This window comes from Anabrus simplex, chromosome 1 (assembly GCF_040414725.1).
Source record: "Anabrus simplex isolate iqAnaSimp1 chromosome 1, ASM4041472v1, whole genome shotgun sequence".
NCBI classification, from domain to species: Eukaryota; Metazoa; Arthropoda; class Insecta; order Orthoptera; family Tettigoniidae; genus Anabrus; species Anabrus simplex.
In genome coordinates, this window is record NC_090265.1 from 674,828,027 (window position 1) to 674,841,255 (window position 13,229).

Here is a 13,229-nt window from a genome sequence, read left to right on the forward strand (position 1 = left end):
GCGAAATAATTTCCATGCAGACCATGGACTTGGAGGAGTGGAAGGTAACACAAGTTGAAGTAACGTTTCATAAATGTTTCGACTTCCTGATGGGGAATCGAACCTACGTCCTTTCCGGTAAACAGAGCACGCTAGGCAACCCGTCGGGTACGCTCTGAAGCCTTGGCTGTTAACCTAAAGCGAAGCAGACTCTGTTGGTTTTATCGTTTACTTTCTGGGAAATACAATTCAGAACGATGTAAATTGGGTACTGGGGAGGATAATTTAAAAGTTATTGCTGCAAAAACACGTAAAAAACGGTTACTTAATAAACCACCTCCAAAGTCGAGTACATAAAATAATTTGGTCGACAGTAAATTATATGTTAAAATTGCTGATTCCCGTCACACTTTATCGAGAATGTTAATCAAGAACGAGAGAGCAGGAGCCCAGGCAGGTTAGGGGGGATATACTGAGATTAAGCTAATGATTCCCACCCCCTTCTGCAGTGACCGCAAATCTTCTGTGACTGCTGGGGAATTTCTGTGAGTGGGCACAAGTTTATCTCAGTGACCTCAAATATCAGGTAATCCCACAAAAATAATGAAAGTCAGTTAACCCTTCATGAAAATCCACGCAACCCATCTGACCATCCATACTGTTTCTCAAGACAATTTTATACATTCACTTACTACACTGGTGGCCATAATTCTGGAATCTTTGTAAGAAATGTGTGGTAACTTTCATTTTTCAAAATAATATTAAATTTATTTTCACCAATTTGAAGTTGGTCAAAAGACGTTGAGAACGTAAAACTATTCATTGTTCCTCGAAGTAAGTTCATCTTGTTTCAAACAAAGCCTTCTATAAATCTAGTAACTGTGAAGATACATTTAATATTCGCGTTTACTGCATAGCAAGGCAATGGCGGAATATTGTTCGATTACCTTCATCATCAGTAGTCCAGAATTTATGTTATCTACAGCATTTCATATGATTTTCATATTGTATTTAGCTGAGCCATTTTTCCAGGTGATCTAGGTTTTAGGCCATTTGAAATGTTCTTAATTTTTTATGCCTTTGCTTGTGGGACCTAGTGTTTACAGTACACTCTGTCTTCTGGTGTAGGTTAGAGCAATTTTGTCACGTTCATTGACCTGTCTCAGTCTTATCCTTAGCTTTGACAATATGAAAGTGACTCAGGTATGAGTGACGCTAGTAATGCAATTCCTTATACAGCCAGTCCCTGCTATGAATGGTGTGAACATGTTCCTCGTAGAGTCGGTTGATGCATGCATTTCAGTGGGCTTGGCACATGGATATGTAATAGAAACTTCTGATTCGGTGAGGAAAGCAACGGGAAACGACCTCACTCCTCATTTCCCTATTACGCCTCTTCAGTGATGCCTAGTCCATCTATGACAGCTATCGCCAGAGCTGTTGAGGATCCAACCAGCCTTAGAGCTGCGGACTGAACATACAACATTTTTTGCAGAAACATTAGTTCCAATATGTTGTCACACTTCCTGGATTTCTGTAGAGGATTTCCTGTGATCTCTTGGTGATAATTCGCATTTTTAGGCACTGAAATGAAATGGCGTATGGCTTTTAATGCTGGGAGTGTCCAAGGATATGTTCGGCTCGCCAGGTACAGGACTATTGATTTGACACCCGTAGGCGACCTGCGCGTCGTGATTAGGATGAAATGATGATGAAGACAACATATACACCCAGCCCCCGTGCCAGAGAAATTAACCAATTATGGTTAAAATTTCCGACCCGGCGTGTTGTCTGAATATTAAGAGAAAAGTGTTGTGACAAACAAAAAATAACCCAGTCCCCCAGCGAGAACAATTAATCCGAGACCAGCCAAATGGTTGCGCGGTTCGTAGACATGTACCTATCAGCTTGCATTCGGGAGATAGCGGGTCCCAACCCCACTGTCGGCAGCTCTGAGTATGTTTTTCCGTGGTTTCCCATTTTCACACGCGGTAAATGCTGGGGCTGTACCTTAATAAAGGCCACGGCCGCTTCCTTCCCACTCCTAGGCATGTCTTATCCCCTCGTCGCCATAAGACCTATCTGTGTACGTAAAGCACATTGTAAAACAGAAGAAGAAGAAGTGATGTCTCTGTGCGAAATAAAAACATACAGAAAATGAGATATATCTTTCTTTGCAAACTTTAGTATCATTCCAACCTCATGCGAAAAATTTCAGTGATTTCCAATGATGTGAAAACTACGAAAGGAAAAGGTGACTGGGCTTGATTTGAGTTACCTGAGAATTATTTTACTAGATTCAAAATTACTGTTTCAACAAGAAATCAGTAACTTTACAATAATTTTACAGAATGCTAGTCTTAAGGAAATCGCTGTTATTATTATTATTTTGTTGGCATGGGGCTGGTATAATACATAAGCATACAAGGAAAGTATATTAAATCATTTAGTGTATTTTTTTTAGCTTAGTGACTTTAAGTGGCTATCATCACTTGGTGAGAATAAAAATAATACTTTCGAAATTATATTTTCCCATCCATTTTATTTTAGTTAATGGCTTTATGGTTTCAAATCATTTGCCATTTACTGTGCAAATAAATTCTTCTTCTTCTTCTTCTTCTTCTTTATCGCATTTTTTCCTCGGACTCCGCGGTGAATCCTACCTCTACCGCCTCAAGGGCAGTGTCCTGGAGCTTCAGACTCTGGGCCGGGGGATACAAGTGGGGAGGATGACCAGTAACTCGCCTACGGGGCCTCACCAGCTATGCTGAGCAGGGGCCTTTTGAGGGGATGGAAAGTTTGGAAGGGAAAGACAAAGAAGAGGGAAGGAATCGACTGTGGCCTTAAGTTAGGTAGGCCTACGATCCCGACATTTGCCTGGAGGAGAAGTGGGAAACCACGGAAAACCACTTCGAGGATGGCTGAGGTGGGAATCGAACCCACCTGTACTCAATTGACCTCCCGAGGCTGAGTGGACCCCGTTCCAGCCCCCGTACCACTTTTCAAATTTCATGGCAGAGCCGGGAATCGAACCTGGACCTCCGGGGGTGGCAGCTAATCACATTAACCACTACCCAACAGAGGCGGATGAAAATAAATGAATTGGTTTTAAAATTCTCATAGATAATCCTCCACGTCCTGCCGGGGGTGAAGATGGGGGAGGGGGAGGGGAGAAATACGTCTTTGCATTTACTGAAAAGTCGCTCTAAGGAGGAGTTTTTTTGAAATAACACCCGTGTTTAATTTTTGTCGTTGAAATAAGTATGATGTCTTTGAAAGTACTGAAAGTACTGAAAGTACCATTGAGAGTACCATTTATCTTTTTTCTGTTTCTACTTCAACCGGAAGAGTTGACCGTGCGGTTAGAGGCACACAGCTATGAGCTTGCATCAGGGGGATAGTGGGTTCAAACCTCACTGTCGGCAGCCCTGAAGATGGGTTTCCGTGGTTTCCCATTTTCCCACCAGGTAAATACTGTCGCTTCTTTTCCACTCCTAGCCATTTCGTATTCCATCGTCACCATAAGACCTCTCTGTGTCGGTGCGATGTAAATCAAATTTTAATAAAATTTCTGCCTCATTGTGATGTATATCAGTTACTAGGAACTAACGGATACAGTTTTATTTCAACAAGTAAATCACAAGTAAAAATTACTAAGAATGTAATCGTTAGAAGTAATTCGATTACTTCCCAACTCTGGTGACTTCCTTTGGGGTCTGGCGTTAGGTGAAGTCACTGTAAATGTAATTACTTGTAATTTTAGTGAATAAGTTTATTTGTTGAAAAACTAATTAGTAATTGTAATGGTGTAGCATTCACTCATTACCTTGTTTACATATTTACGGGATTCTGTCTCTTATAAGCATAACTATTCTAATAACATTAATACTCAAAAGAAATTAATCCTGTAATTAACTCCTACATATACTACTGTAGTAGTACTTATTACCATATTAATTCTCAAAATAAATTAAACTTCTATCTCTTTCACACATTAAATAAATTATTATTATCATGCCGCCTCTGTGGTGTAGTGGTTAGTGTGATTAGCTGCCACCCGCGGAGACCCGTGTTCGATTCCCGGCTCTAACACGAAATTTGAAAGGTGATACAAGGGCTGGAAGGGGATCCAGTCAGCCTCGGGAGGTCAGCTGACTAGAGGCGGGTTCGAATCCCATCTCAGCCATCCTCGAAGTGGTTTTCCGTGGTTTCCCACTTCTCCTCCAGGCTAATGCCGGGATCGTAGGCCTACCTAACTTAAGGTCACGGCAGCTTCCTTCCCTCTTCCTTGTCTATCCCTTCTAATCTTCCCATCCCCTCACAAAGCCCCTTGTTCAGCATAGCGGGTGAGGCCGCCTGGGCGAGGTATTGGTTCTGCTCCCATTTGTATCCTCGACCAAAAGTCTCACGCTCCAGGACAGTGCCCTTTATTCGGTAGAGGTGGGATCCCTCGCTGAGTCCGAGGGAAAAACCAATTATGGAGGGTCAGCGGATTGAGATAGGAATTATTATTGTTATTATTATTATTAGCCCACCTGGTGGCCATGAACGTTAAGGCGTTGAAGTCTACACGGTATGACACCGTGGTTAGCCGGTTCGAGTCCCGTTGGTCGAAAAAATGTTCACCATCAGAATGTTGGCCGGCAGGGTATGGGAGGTGGTGGTATAACGTTTCTAATCACTAGATTGCGTTCCAAAATCCTGGATTAAATTCCAAACCTCTCTGCAGTGCTGATACAGAGTGAGGGTATATGACGCCGTTGATGTTGATTCGTCCGTCGGATGGGAACGTTAAGCCTTGAACAGATCCCTTGGTGCTATTCGATAGGAGTAGGATACTTGCCGGCACCGCGTTTCACCCTCTTCCTTTCTACTATCATATATCACGTCGTTCATTTCATGTCATTAACTCCTCTGATGACGTTGACGTCGGGAAGGGCATCCGGTCATAAAAACCCACCACAAAAGATTCATCTCACCTCAGACCCTACCCCGTAGCGAAGCGGAACAAGCGTTGGAGAAAGAAACATTATTATTATTATTATTATTATTATTATTATTATTATTATTATTATTATTATTATTATTATTATTATTATTATTATTATTATTATACATAATGAAATCACACCAACCTCAACAGAGTCGAGTCAAGATATCAGTAAAATACCACGTAAGGTGAAACCTTGGGTGTGGGGATTTAGAATTTTAATTACAATGAAAGAAGTATATTTAACAATGATGCCTGAAGTACGGGTATGGCTAAGAGTGAATGCGGGTATGATCAACAGCACATGGTGGAGCATCCAATAGAAATTGAATATGATGGCGTGATATTTTCATTTAGTTATTACATCAATAACAGTTTTATTATCCATGACAAAGGATTTAAGACGCTTCAGACTCATTTTCTAGCTTAACTGAAGTATACATAGTTTGTAAAGAACCTGAAAGGACATTAAAGAATTTTGGAATGAAGTACAAGAAAGTGAGTTTTGTTATGCTAAGTTTGGGTTTGTATAACATACAACGGTTATACATCTTACTTTGTGATGAATATTCATGTTTAATGTTCTCAATTATATTTTTGTTTTTGTTGTATATTTCAAGGGCATACAGTAGAGCTGCTTTACATTATATACATTTGCTTCAGCATATAAATTGACTACTTAGGTATAATCTTTCTTTCTGGTACATTATTCGTAATATAAGGTTTTGAAGAACTTGTATTTTTTATTATTATTATTGTAAACGAAGCAGCAATCCATAAGGGAGTGAAGAGAGGCTGCACATAGAACAGGCGATATAGGAAATCCAAGAGGAATCTAGAAAGGTAATCAGAATCCAAGGAGAAGAAATCAAAACTCTGAGATTACATATTTGTAAGCTCCTCCTCATGCCAATATTCCGTAGCTAAGATAAAACTGAAACAAAGCGTAATGATCCCTTCTTAGCAATGTCATGCTGGATATGCATTTTAAATTGTGAAATATATAAACAGTTCTTCTGGGTTTCTTTCTTAAATCGATAATGTGATTTTTCCGTTTCTTGTGTTTCATGTGTTTCAGAAATGTGTTTTTGGATGCCATCCGCAGAGTGCAAATGAAAGTATCAGAGCAGATAAGTCTAACGCCGATAGCTCGCCTTGAGATCTTGGGCCATACATAACCCGAAATACTTTCCACTACTTACCTTATTCATAAATTTGGTAGCAGTTACAATTAAATTCACAGTTCATGTTGTGTACAGACAATTCATTAAAATCATTCCATGTATCTGTTATTGAAATATTCATAAGTTTTGTCTTGTTAATGTTTAAAAACAATTCATTATTATCTAACCATACTTTAAGTAGTGTTTGAGTTGCTCTCTATCTGATGAGATTCCAGCTATAACCCTCAATATACATGACTATATCATCTGCGTATGTTAACGCTATGTTCATCGTTTGACCGGGCGAGTTGGCCGTGCGCGTAGAGGCGCGCGGCTGTGAGCTTGCATCCGGGAGATAGCAGGTTCGAATCCCACTATCGGCAGCCCTGAAAATTGTTTTCCGTGGTTTCCCATTTTCACACCAGGCAAATGCTGGGGCTGTACCTTAATTAAGGCCACGGCCGCTTCCTTCCAACTCCTAGGCCTTTCCTATCCCATCGTCGCCATAAGACCTATCTGTGTCGGCGCGACGTAAAGCCCCTAGCAAAAACAAATGTTCATCGTTTGCTCTTGTTTTCTCTAGATCATTTCCAGATAATTGTAATTCAGCCCAATTACTTTTTTCTTGTATTTTCCCACCACCGTATGTATGTACAGTACCGGTCAAAAGTTTAGGACCACATAAAGAAATCACGAAATATCATCTAGAACCTAAAATTGTGTAATTTTCTTTCTGAGCTCTCACATCTAATCGCCTGATTTAATTGAGTTAGTCCAAGTACTGTAGAAGTTATGAATTTTTAACCCTTGGAAGATCACATCAAAAAATAACAAATTTTGGTAATATAATGAACTGTGTACTCTAATTGGTTGCAAGTATCACCAACAAGATTTTTTTGTAGACTCAGCAATAGGTGGGGGCCATTTTAGTATAAATATAAAAATTCCGAAAATATGCAGGACCGCTTTTATCTGTTTCATTTGTTTCGAACCAGGGCGAAAATGACTGATTTTTCTTTGTCTTTGTCAAGGCGAGCTATCGGCGTTAGACTTATCTGCTCTGATACTTTCATTTGCACTCTGCGGATGGCATCCAAAAACACATTTCTGATCGCGATAGCTCACACTGAGACCTATGACAAGAACAAGGAAAAATTGACTATTTTAGGAGTGGTTTCAAAACAAAACGCACAAAAATTGGTACTGCATTTTTCCGGAATTTTTACATTTATACTAAGATGACCCCCAACTATTTCTAAGTCTATAAAATAACCTTTGTGGTGATACTTGAAACCAATAAGAGTATATCGTAAATAATATTTCCAAAAATGTTGACTTTCTTATGCGACCTTCCAACAGTTAAAGATGTAAAACTTTTATAATACCTGGCATAAATCACTGCAATCAGGCGACGTATATCATATTAGATGCGAGAGCTCAGGAAAAAAAAAATACAGAGGTGTAATAGCAAGTAGAACAATTTTGATTTTTAATGTGGTCCTGAACTTTTGACCGGTCCTGTCTGTCTGTAAGTATGTATGTATTTGTGTATTATGTATGTATGTATGTATGTATGTATGTATGTATGTGTGTATGTATGTATGTATGTATGTATGTATGTATGTATGTATGTATGTATGTATGTATGCCTAATCCGAGATAAATACGAATTCTGAGACGAAGATTTGAAGAGTGCTGACAAACATTATTATTATTATTATTATTATTATTATTATTATTATTATTATTATTATTATTATTATTATTATTATTATTATTATTATTATTATTATTATTATTATTATTATTATTGTAAACGAAGCAGAAATCCAGAAAGGAGTTAGTCAAGGCTGGAGTTTGTCCTTTCTCCTTTTCAATGTTTACATAGAACAGAGTAATCTGGAAAGGATATCATAATCCAAGGAGAAGAAATGAAAACTCTGAGATTTGCTGATGGTATTATTTCATCTGAGAGTGCAGAAGATCTTAAAAAAATGCAGAATTGTATGGATAGAATCTTGGGGAAGGAGTACAAGATGAAAATAAACAAATCCAAAAACAATATTAATGGAGAGCAGTCGGACGAAGTCAGGTGATGCAGGAAATATTAGATTAGGAAATGAAGTCTTAAGGGAAATAGATGGTTAGTGTGATTAGCTGCCACCCCCGGAGGCCCGGGTTCGATTCCCGGCTCTGCCACGAAATTTGAAAAGTGTTACGAGGTCTGGAACGGGGTCCACTCAGCCTCGGGAGGTCAACTGAGTAGAGGTGGGTTCGGTTCCCACCTCAGCCATCCTGGAAGTGGTTTTCCGTGGTTTCCGACTTCTCCTCCAGGCAAATGCCGGGATGGCACCTAACTTAAGGCCACGGCCGCTTCCTTTCCTCTTCCTTGTCTGTCCCTTCCTACCTTCCCATCCCTCACCAAGGCCCCTGTTCAGCATAGCAGGTGAGGCCGCCTGGGCGAGGTACTGGTCATTCTCCCCAGTTTTACCTCCCGACCCAAAGTCTCACGCTCCAGGACACTGCCCTTGAGGCGGTAGAGGTGGGATCCCTCGCTGTGTCCGAGGGAAAAACCAACCCTGGAGGGTAAGCAGATTAAGAATATGAAGAAGAAGAAGAAGAAGAACCAACATAAAATGCAGACTAGCACAAGCAAGGAAGGCCTTTCTTCTGAAAAGAAATGTGCACACTTCGAACATTGATATAAGAATTAGGAAGATGTTTTTGAAGACTTGCGTCTGTAGTGTAGCATTGTATGCAAGTGAAACAAGATCAGAAAGAAAGAGAATAGAAGCCTTTGAAATGTGGTGGTGTTACAAAAGGATGCTGAAGGTGAGTTGGGTGGATCGAATCACGAATGAAGGGAGACTGAATCGAATTGGTGAGAGGAGATCGATTTGGCTAAATTTGACGAGAGGAATAGATAGATTGATAGGATACATCTTAAGACACCCAGGACTTGTTCAGTTGGTTTCTGAGAGAAGTATAGGTGGTAAAAACGATAGGGGTAGAACAAGCAGATTAGAGCAGATGTAGTAGTTATGTAGAAATGAAAAGGTTAGTACAGGTTAGGGTGGCTTGGAGACTGCATCAAACCAGTGTACGGACTAATTATTCAAACAACAACAACACACTATTACTATTGACTGCAGCACTTACCGTCGTAATGCGTTGCCTGTGACCGGACGGACACCACTGGCAACAGTACGAGGAATACCGAGAGACAGCCGAACTTGATGAACGTGCTTGCCATGGTCGCTGCTAACTGTTACACAGCCTTGAAGACAATAGCGAGGATGCGTCGCTGATACTACACCTTATCGTAAAGTAAAGCCCTATGTTTATTGTTCTTGGATGTTGACTCTGCATGCCACTCCTGTTAGTCACATGTTGTTACCAAAACCAGGTTGGGAAAGTTCTAGGCTGCTAGTTATTGTGTAATGACGGAAGTAGAGTGACTTTACATACTTCCTCCATGATCCACTCTCACTTATCTCAACAGAGGGGTGACATTTAGTTAATGCATACATACATGAGGGAGCAAGTAGCTACGCGGTTTGCGTCACATAGTTTTCAACTTGCGTTCAGGAGATAGCAGGTTCGAACACCACTGCCTGTAGCCCTGAAGATGGTTCCCGTGTGGTTATCCATTTTCACACCTGCCGGGCTGAGTGGCTTAGACGGTTGAGGCGCTGGCCATCTGACCCCAACTTGGCAGGTTAGATCCTGGCTCAGCCCGGTGGTATTTGAAGGTGCTCAAATACGTCAGCCTCGTGTCAGTAGATTTACCGGCACGTAAAAGAACTCCTGCGGGACAAAATTCCGGCACCTCGGCGTCTCCGGAAACCGTGAAAGTAGTTAGTGGGACGTAAAGCAAATAGTATTATTATTATTACCATTTTCACACCATGAATGGTGGGGCTGTACTTTAATTAAGGCCACGGTCGTATCCTTCCCACTCCTAGCCTTTTCCTGGCGTAATATTTTGAAGGAAACAAAATTTTCGTAATATTACACACATAGAAATACATTATTTACAAGTACGTTTATTTGTTACTCTTTTTTTTTTCATTTCTGTATAGGCACCTGAGCCAAGGCTCTTCTTGGTGCAATGCAGATGAATTACAATTACAATGGCGGCTATATTCACAATGTAATTACAAGATAAAATAGAGTAAATATATAACATAACATGAGGTACCATGTAACATAGGACAAAGCTTCATGTAAGCATTTAGTTACATTATTCTTGAAAATAGATATAAAGCTGGTAACATTTTTATATTTTTTGGAAATGAGTTATACACAGTTATAGAAAAATGCCAAAGATAATTTTTACCATAACTACTAGAACGAATCTGACTGTAGTAAATGTTATAAATTATTATTGTTTCATAATTATGAATGTGTGAATTGGTAATTATTGATTAATTTGAGCGGATTAATCTATTTTGAATTTTATAGATCATAATTATAGGAGCCTTTATGCGGAGATTTGGAAGTGATAATAAATTACAATGCCTATACAAATCTTTAGTCGGTGTCAAAATGGGCAGTTTGAAAATGGTTTTTAGTGTTCTCTTCCTAAGGACCTCTACCTTTCCAAATAATTCTTTATTACACCATGCCCAGACATGTATCATATAAGAGATGTGGCTTTCAATAAGAGCATAGTAAATACCCCTCAACAGCCCACGAGAGAATTTATATCTCAATCTACTAAGGATACCAATCACCGGGATAATTTTATTACAAAGAGTCTCCACCTGATTATTAGAAGACAGATTTTCATGGGTAAATGTTTAGCGTGCTCGCCTTTGGTCACAGGGGTCCCGGGTTCGATTCCGGGCAGGGTCGGGATTTTCAACTTTATTGGTTAATTTCGCTGGCACGGGGGCTGGGTGTATCATTTCATCCTTATCACGATGCGCAGGTCGCCTACGGACGTCAAATAAAAAAGACCTGCATCTAGCGAGCCGAACTTGTCCTCGGACACTCCCGGCACTAAAAAAAGCCAGTAATCGGGAGATAGTGGGTTCGAGCCCCACTGTCGGCAGCCCTGAAGAGGTTTTCCATGGTTTCCGATTCTCATACCAGGCAAATGCCGGGGCTGTACCTTAATTAAGGCCACGGCCGCTTCCTTCCACTTCCTAGGCCTTTCCTATCCCATCGTCGCACTAAGACATATCCGTGTCGGTGCGACGTAAAGCAAATAGAAAAAAAAGCCATACGCTATTTCATTTCATTTTCATCTATAATCAGTCCTAAGAGTTTAGTACTCCGCACTCTCATTATTCTATGATTGAAGAAAAGCATATTTATAACCAAATGTAATTCATATAAAGATTTGTGAAAAATTATGTAGTTTATTTTTGTTAGATTAACGGTTAATCTGTTGGAATTAAACCAGGTTTCAAGTAATAAAATATCCTGCTGCATATTTTGTTCATGATTGCTAGAGCCTGCATAGAAAACATTAGTGTCACCAGCAAAAATGGATAGTCTTCCATTTAACCTAAGGTGAAAATATCATTAATTAAGATACAGTAAGAAACAATAAAGGCCCCAGCACAGAACCCTGAAGCACACTAATTGAGATCACCTTTCCCATTTTCATACCAGATAAATGATGGGGCTGTACCTTAATTAAGACCATGATCGTATCCTTCCCAATCATAGCCATTTTCTATCCCAACACTGAACCAAACTGAAGATTTAAAAAATAAATATATCCAAGAAAAATCCGCAGTTCTTGCACAGAAGCATTTGAAAAGTTTGTTCACTCTCAATTTTTAATTCTCTCATTTTTTAACTTCCAGATTTGTTTCTTACAATTCCAACGTACTCAGAAACCCGTGAAAGGTAATTTTCATGCTTAACGGCGTTTAAAAACATACTACAGGAACACGAACGCACGATCCACTTTGGCTGTTTGGCTATCGAAAGGAGTACTAATACTACCGTTTCAAAAGTAGTTAATGAATTTAATTCAAATCGAAAGAGAAGACTTCGTTTTGTATAAAAATTTGATATGATCAGATTATGTAAAATAAATAATTTTTTGTCCATGCTGTCTGCTCGATTCTTAGTTTTAGGGATAAAACAGGCCAAGTAATAAACACATTTGAATTAGGGCTACTTTACATTCTGTGTGTTTATGCTTTACTTTGGAGAGGTTTCGCTATTAATTCAAGTTATTAACATAAAATTTCAAGTTATTAACATAAAATATGAAAGGAAAGATAAAGAATATTAAGAATATTGGCGACAAGTCCGGTGATCGGGTGGGCCAGGACAACAGTCTGACATCCTGTGCCAACAAGAAGTGACGTGTTCGTGTAGCAACATGTGGTCGCGCATTGTCCTGCTGAAATATGGCGTCTGGGGTGTCGTGCAGAAGGGGTATGACTACGGGTCGCACGATATCATTCACGTAGGTCAGACTGGTCACAGTGCCCTGGACACGCACCAACTGTGATTTGCGGTTGTACCCAATAGCACCCCATACCATAAGGTTTAGAGTTGGCGCTGTATGTCTTGTGTGAATGCAGTCAATGTGATGCCTCTCACCCTGTCTACGGCAAACAAAAATTCGGCCACCATTTTCAAACAAACAGAACCTGAATTGGTCCGAAAACACTACCTGCTGCCATTCCTGTCCCCAGTGACGTCGTTCCATACATCATTGCAGTCTAGTATGTTTATGCACGTTACTCAACGGTAGGCGAAGAAGTGGACGACGCGTCGGTAATCCAGACCGTAATAAACGACGACGGACTGTCACTCCTGATAGTGTACGATGTGTTGCACTGTTCCACTGTTGCGCCAGAGCTGAGGAGGACGCGGATATATCCTGCAATGCCATTCGGATGAGGTATCGATCTTCTCGCGGGGTGGTCTGGGTGGTGCGACCAGACCCATCACGTCGTGTTCTACAGCCTTTTGTGATCCATTCTGTACACACCTGTTGCACTGCCGACACACTTCGTCCCACACGAGCAGCAATTTCCCGGTTGATTGCATCATGTTCTCTCATGCCAATAATGCGCCCTCTTTCAAACTCACTCAATTGACGGTACGGTTCTCGCATACGTCTG

The 13,229-nt window shown here is 40.3% G+C and overlaps 1 protein-coding gene across 2 annotated transcripts in view; it reads right to left on the minus strand.

The window, feature by feature from the left end:
• The window catches only part of LOC136871993 (multiple epidermal growth factor-like domains protein 10), a 105,509-nt gene extending 96,076 nt beyond the window's left edge, over positions 1 to 9,433 (minus strand). For both annotated transcript variants that reach the window (XM_067145792.2, XM_067145786.2), the window contains exon 1: positions 9,292 to 9,433. In XM_067145792.2, the coding sequence (XP_067001893.2) occupies positions 9,292 to 9,385 (94 nt within the window). In that variant the 5' untranslated portion in view covers positions 9,386 to 9,433. The remainder of the gene's footprint in view (positions 1 to 9,291) is intronic.
• Positions 9,434 to 13,229: the final 3,796 nt, after the last annotated feature.